The 7,746-nt window shown below is 33.4% G+C and overlaps 1 protein-coding gene across 1 annotated transcript; it reads right to left on the bottom strand.

Annotated features, from left to right (window-relative positions):
• Window positions 1–2,943: 2,943 nt before the first annotated feature.
• Window positions 2,944–6,772, bottom strand: LOC111997110 (glycerophosphodiester phosphodiesterase GDPD1, chloroplastic). Its single transcript, XM_024029163.2, has 7 exons — window positions 6,494–6,772; window positions 6,138–6,319; window positions 4,717–4,776; window positions 4,323–4,604; window positions 4,129–4,224; window positions 3,838–4,034; window positions 2,944–3,422 (listed from the first exon to the last, which is right to left on the bottom strand). Exons 1-7 carry the CDS (start codon window positions 6,591–6,593, stop codon window positions 3,203–3,205), a joined length of 1,137 nt encoding a protein of 378 aa, XP_023884931.2. The 5' UTR covers window positions 6,594–6,772; the 3' UTR covers window positions 2,944–3,202.
• Window positions 6,773–7,746: the final 974 nt, after the last annotated feature.

Raw genomic sequence — 7,746 nt, 5'->3', positions numbered from 1 at the left:
GCTGACGAACCCAGGCGCCGACGAGCGTGTTCTTCTCCTCCACTGATCCGATCCGAGCGTGTTAGACATTTGCTCGTCAGTGTTGCTGGGGTTCGTCGGGGTTTGGTGAATCAGTACCTGGGTTCTTCGTTTGCTTGTCGGTGTTGCTGGGTTCGTCGAGGTTTGGTGAATCGGCACCTGGGTTCCTTCGTTTGCTCGACGGTGTTGCTGGGTTCGTCGGTCAGAATCGGCGCCTGGGTTCGTCGGCAAGAAACCCAGGTGCCTAAGTGGGTTTTTACAGAATGAAGAACGAAGTTGTGTAGAGTTGGTGTTGCTGTGTTTTTTGGCAAATCGACTTTAGTGGAGTTGTTTTCAATACAAAGAAAACGACTCTAGTGGAGTCGTTTTCTTTGTATTGAAAACGACTCCACTGAAGTCGATTTCTATGTATAAAAAATGAGTACAAAGGACTCGATTTCTTTATCTACTCAACTGGCAAAAAATAGATATGAACAGTAAAATCGACTCCTCTGAAGTCGAATTGTTAGAAATGCAATATGTTTAAAACGTTGCCTAACTAATAATATTGTTTGGATTTTGTAGTTATTTTCTAAAAAATCCCCTGAAAAATGACATTGTAGTTTATAGAACCTTCACTACTACTGGAGCTTGGCAGACAGATTTTAGAATTTAGAGACATATATGGTGTTCAGGTTCTCTCTACATGGTTTTGAAATAGAAAATACCTTTCACAGTAGGGATTTAGGTTTTAAATCCTCAAAAAAAAAAAAAAAAAAAAAAAAAAAAAAAACTCTTAATGCATGATTCTTGAATTTTTTTTTTTTTTTTTTTACCAAATAAGAAAATATTTGAGTTTTTCTTTTAGTTAGCTCTTGTAAAGTATCTTGTCATGGAATAAAAGATTAGGGGTTTGAATCCCATTTACACAAAAAATCAATTAGTATCTTGACCTAATAAAAAATGCCCAATTAGGCCAACCTAGGAACCATTACGAATACCCTCCACTCCTAATAGTGAATTGTTTTTTTCATGATCACTACCATTTCTGCGTTATAAGTTCGGATCACAAAATAAAAAGGATTCCAGCTCATCAAACAAGACTGGATGAAAATTCTAAAATTGAAATATCTCTCGAGGCAAAAAATTACTCTTGTAAAATTCATTTTGGGTGGCAAAGATTCAATAGCAAAGGGAGCTAGCTTACAAATAGAAAAAATGGAGTTGAGTGCAGGGGCGGAGCTATGTTCAAGGGTGGGGGGCCATGAATTTTGAAACTTTTTAAAATATATATAATTATTTTAATGTTTTCAAATTTTAGTCTATAAAAATAAGATTTGCCCTCCAAGTATTTGAATTAGTCCAATGATGCTTTTAAAAAAAAATAATTAGTCTAAAAGTTATAGCTTATAGAGACATAACTTTATTTTTTACAATTCTATTTTTTATTGTAAAATGTACTCTTATATCTGTTAAATATTTGACAAAGTTTGGCATCAAACATGTTTGAATTTATCTTTTTTAACCCAATGTGTGGCGATTAACAAGTCATTAACTTATTAAAAAAATCATATCACTAAAACTACACATAAAATGTCTCTTTAGTTGCCACATAAAGGATTAAAGCAAGATAACTTCAAATATGTTTGAAGCCTAACTTGTTCCTCTAAGTTTTAAATCATTCATGTTTTTGAAAATTTCATTAGTTCATTTGAAAGATTTTTTACTTACTTTAATATAAAATTTGATAATTTGTATCGAAAATGAAACTTTTTAAGAATTTCACTATAAAAATGATAAAAATGAATTTTATTTTATGAAAAATCGCCATCAAACATAATTTTGATTGAAAATGCTAAACATTTTTTTTTGGTTGTGTGTGTGTATATATATATATATATATAACTTATCAAATAAAAAAGTGTGTATATAATAAAAAAATGTGTGTATATATATGTGGGGGGGGGGGGGGGGTGGGTTTATCTTGATAAATAGATTAGTGCTTCAACTTGGCCCCTTAAACAAAAATTCTTAGCACTACCCCTGGTTGAGTGTGATGTGTGGGAGGATCCTTCTGTTCCTTTCCTAGCCAAAACCATTATATCTCTTTTAACTGTGTTTCAGAATTAATTTCTATCATGTTCAGTAGAATAGCTACAAAACACACATACTACAAAATCAACACGAGTTTTCATCTAAATCACCCTTCTCTGCTAATTAGTAATTATAAGTCCTCTACTCTTCCCTTCGACAAGTCCTTGGTTAAAACAAACAAGAAGGAGCTTTGAGAAGTTAAACTTCACGAGCAACTAAAACTTATAGAATGGATGGAATGTGCTCCTACTTGATTTTCTATCAAAGATATGACCTTAACCAATTACTCTATGGTTGAATTTGCCGTGGCCCATCAGTTTCCCTGGAATGGACATTAATCAATGCTATCAATGTTTCCATATTTCTGTAGAAGAATCTTTTGGGCCTTTTCCTTTTGCTATAGTTTGAACTTTGTTGTGATTTATTGTAGGTGTTAATGGAACAAACAACTAAACAAGGCAAGTAGGCCTGGCCATTTAAAGAGATGTCATCAAAGCCACTTGTAGTAGTGACAGTATGCAGTTAGGAGGTCCAAGGTCTCTATAACAATAATAGGGATGAGAAGGCTAAAATTATTGTTGAAGGTGGCTCTTTAAATGTGATCCAACCAATTAAGAATTCAAGATTTACGCTCAACCCAACCGGTGTATTTAAGTGGTTAAAGATGACATCAAGTTGTATCACCTAAGAGCCCAAAAATGGAGTTTGCTTCTCTTTTGTTCAATAAAAATTCTTAATCGGGCTAAAAAAAAGGACACAGGTTGTTCTATGCAAAAAACTCAGATCCAGGCTACATAGAAAGAAGACGAGAGAATGAGAAGCTACAAAATTATAGTGAGAAGCAGCTAAAACTATCATAAACCTCTCTTTTTATTTTTCTGATAATCCGAAACTATCATAAACTTTGTTGACGTACAAATGGAAGACCAACAAGATTAGTAAAAATTTGTGGTTCTAAAGAAATGGAAATGAGCAATTTATATACAACAATGAAAATGTAAGGTGTTGACTTCCACGACTAGGAGTTTCTGCTATATGAAGGGGAAAAATCATCAAAAAAAAAAAAACTATTTGATTTGGCGTGTATATGGCACAGTATAACAACCATTAATTAAAGCTCTATCAACTCAGGTATAAGCTTCCAAAGAAATGCAAGCTCCCGTGGCGAGAATTGGGGCTTTGCTTCCACCCCTTCGGATAAACTTTCCCCTTCATCTGCCTTCAATGGCTTTATCATATTGGAAACTGCTTCTGAGATCTCTTTAACCAGATCAACAATCACTCCATCAATTCCCATTAGATTTTGCATGTATACTGCTTCAGGCACATTACTGCAACAAGATTGATTTCCACTCAATTAATACATAACATATAATCCATAGAACAACCTCATAACAAAATCAATTACAACTTTGCTATATGCTAACATGGCTAGACATTATACATGTGACATGGCAACAAACCACAAAAGATTAGTTAGCAAGTTTTCCCTCCTTATGTACGAAAAGTAAAATCCTTGTATAGGAAATGTAAACAACTTAGGCGGCCCAGCTGTAATTCCAAGCTATGACCAAATCAAAGTCAGAGTGAAATAACATGGCAGGTTATATTTGACCATGATTTGTCATAGCCTGACTTTGATGCCTTTGTCTATCACATTTCCTAAGCAATAATTTTCTTTTTGGTAATACATTTCCTAACCAAGAGTTTCCATGGAAAAATTGAAGATAATCAAACAAAGCTTACTTCAATTTGCCGTAGGTAAGATGTGAAAGCTTGGCCTCCTTGATCTTGGTCACGGCGCCGGGATTTCTAAAAACTCCCTTAACCTCTGACACAATTCCTTCCAAACCACCCTCCAAGCACAGCTTTAGGGCATCCTCCAAGGAGTTCCTCCTCACATCGTAGTATATCTCAGTACCCCCATTAGTCAAAAAGAAGACCTAGTATACCATAATGATAAAAATCATTAGGATATAACCCCTATTAATATAAACACAAACATAGAAGATATTATCAATGTCAAAGAGTGCTTACAGGGTAAGTGCTCTGTAACTTTTTAACGAGCAATGCCGCATCTGGCTGGAAGCTTGAGAAGATAATAGGTCTGTCATTAGCATACTCAAACACCACCTGTCACACAGAATTCACAATATTTAGAACCCCCAATATCATTAACATCCAACAAAACCAGAAAAATCTATAAAATTTTTCACTTTAAGGGTTTGTACCTGCAAGACGGCTTGGAGAACACGGAAGAGATAATCTTGGTCGTAAACAATGTGGTCATCGAATTTTAACTCGATGTTGAAGCCCAGTGAGGGACTCACTTGCTGAAAAGCTTCTTGAAGTGTACAAAGAGTGTCATCTGTCTCTACATCCCAATTCACAATATTCCCATTTTTTATTTTCCTCAGCAAAGGTTTCCCTTGCTTGTTTGGTTCTCTTTGGGGACCATAGCCAAGGAATTCTGAGAGAGTCAAATCTGTGACCCTTTTCTCAAACACAGTACCCTGAAATCCCATAGATAAAAATGAATTAGCTTCAAAATTATACATACATAATACATTAGTACTTGGATTAAAAATAGACACACGTTAAAATGACAGAGAAAAGTTAGCTTACATTTTCTTCAGAGAGGATAACATCGTCGTGGAAAATGACAGGGCAGTCATCTCTTGTCACCTACAAAAACCACCACATTTTTTTTTTACTTTGCTGTCTTTATGCTTCATTCACCTTTCTCATCTATTTTCATTTTTAACCAAAATAATTCTTTTTAAAAGAACCACAAAGGGAAAAAAAAAATGCAAAAACACATCAGTATCATTGAGATAGAAGGAAAATATTTCTAAAGTTTTCCTAGATGAAAACGCCGTAGAACTAGAAGAAGGAAACCCATCTAGAAATCAGGAGCAAGAACCAACTAACAAATTTGAATAAAAAATAAAAATTTCAAAGGCATAAAACCTATAGAACACCCTGAAAATTCATTGATTAAGTTTTTGTTTTGGAAATCTTAATTTTAATCCTCGTGTAAAATGTGTTTCATATATGTCTAAATATGGAAGAGAATTAAAAGGAGATTTTATCTTATTTTTATAGCTACGCGTCCAAAGATCAACTTTTTTTTTTTTTTTTGGTGAGATGTGAGAAAGGTCTAAAGATCCACTTAATATACACGAACTACTAAAAATACTGTTACATGTCAACATATATTATTGCCCTTGGTCCCCATACATACAATTTATGGGTGTATATGCGAAAACAAAAAAACGATAAATACTTTCCAAAAACGGAATAAAATACTCTCTATTTAACCTAAGATACAATGTATTCATTTTAGAGTTGAGTATTTTATTTTAGATTTTGTTAACAAGTGGTCTTGGGACATGTGTTCATAGACGGTTAAAAAAAAAAAATTAATATCGTTTTTATGAAAAATGAAAAAAAAAAAAAAAAAGCTTGAATTTTCTTTTTCATAATTTTTTTTTTTTGTAATTGAGTTTTTAAAAATATTTCCTTAAATCAGCGGTTAACATTTCCCTTTTATGTTTATAATATATATATATATATATTTATTGAAACCATAGCAATGTTTAATACTTAAAAGGTTTATCTTAAATGTTAGTATAAGATAATAAAATATTTATTTTTTAGCAAAAGTTCAGAAATACAATAATAACTTTACGTAATTCACAAATTTTCCCATAATTTGTGGAGGCTTAATGACTAAGTTCACGTTCACATAAGCCGAAAGTGATAAAAATACCACAGCAACCCATGACTAAGATCATCTCACACGGTTTCTCAAAAAAAAAAAAAAAAAAAAAAAAGAGCATATCACACGTGGTACACCACACGCACAGGTTACGCGCGCGGCGCGCGTACCACGCACCGACACAAAAGAACGTGACCTGATTTTTTTTCTTTCTTTCTTTTTTTTTTTTTTCACAAAAATACAACCGGAGACCCAAAAAAACCAAGAACAAAGAAACAATTAGAAAAACGTAAAAGAAATCGATCGAGTGGCGAAGAAATCTAACCTGAACGTCGAATTCGATGAAATCGATAGGGAAACAAGAGGCAGCGTCGAAGGACGAGATCGAGTTCTCCTTGAACGCTCTCATTCTACGATCAGATGACTGTAACACGTTCATCCCATGTCCCCTGTGCCCTATCACTAAAAACTTCGGTATTCTATATGCACTCCTCCCCAATTCCACACCTAAAAAACACATCATACAAACAACAACACGTACATTAATAAGTTACGTGTTTTTATCAGTAGCCTCATCACATGCGTTACACGTACATAATTAAAATAAAAAATATAAATTATTAGCCTCGTGACACCAGCTTTTTGTGCGCGTATTTAAATAGATTGGAATGATATGATTACCTTTGGAGAAGCGAGTTGAGTAGAGAGAGAAAGAGGGATTCTCAGGGACCTGGTCGAGGTTTGGGACGTCGGAGACATGAACAGCTTTGAGAGCCATCATTTAATTTTTAGAGAGAGAAAACAACGAAACACAGCAGGGATACAGAAGGTAATAGAAAGAGAAACAGAGAGAGTTTTTGAGGTGTGGGTTTTAGTGAATGGGGTATTTATTGTGAAGTAGTGAGGAAACCACAACCAGGCGGAGCGGGATCTCCTCTCAGAATATGCTTTCTTCCTTTGTCATATGCTTTTAGCATATTCTTCACTCTTGGCGTTCTTATTAAGTCTTTAAATTTAAAAAATATTTTCATCTTTTGTTCTTCAACGTCCCCGTTTATTTTAACGGTGTTTTTTTTTTTTTTTTTTTAAGGTTTTTTTATTGGCTACCGCTTGGGATCCAGTACTTTCAGGACCACCGCTGCGATTCAATGATTTTTGTACAGATTTGAACACGTGGTCCCGTACAAAAAGATTCGAAGTCAATTGCAGCTGCTCACTAATAAAAAGTCAAAAAACATAGATGATGATTATCTAATGTTGATTAATCATAAAGCTTTTCTAAAACCATATCACCTTATCTGAAAAAATAAAAGAATATCGCCTTATCAAGAGACAGTAAGGATCTTTTCCTTAAATTAATAATAAAGTATTTTACAATAAGCTTTTTATTTTAAATTATTGAAATTATTTTTTGTTATCTTAATTTTTTCTTTTTTAAGATAACTATAATATGGTGCTATTTTAGTATCTTGAACTATTTTATCTTTAGACTCCCAATATTTTATGCATGGAAAAATATTAATTTACTACAATAATTTAGACTGTAAATATTTTTGAGAAACATTTAGACTATAGGTTTAATATAACAATATTTGATAATATAAGTAACCGTAGAATTTTTAGGTAGTAACTGAATTGATACATTTTTATACACAAAGTACTTAGAAGCTTAGTGAAAAAAAGATTCGAACTGGGAAGTTAATAACATATTATCATTATCTCTTAAAAAAAAAGTTGTCCGTACTTCTTGGAGTTAGATGGATTGTTAGAACATAACGTACATAATTAACCAAAAGTTTTGTGTATTTACAATATGTTTTGAATTTTCGACTGTAATTACCGTGATAGCAAAGGGAATATGCGAAAGAATATTTTAAAGAAGATGCCACGTCAAGCTTAATGGGAGATAGATAGATCCGTCGCCGTTTGTAAAC

Source organism: Quercus suber, unplaced genomic scaffold, assembly GCF_002906115.3.
Source record: "Quercus suber isolate HL8 unplaced genomic scaffold, Cork oak 2.0 scaffold_546, whole genome shotgun sequence".
NCBI lineage: Eukaryota > Viridiplantae > Streptophyta > Magnoliopsida > Fagales > Fagaceae > Quercus > Quercus suber.
The sequence above is the reverse complement of the archived record's forward strand: the minus strand, read 5'-3'. Positions and strand labels throughout refer to the sequence as shown.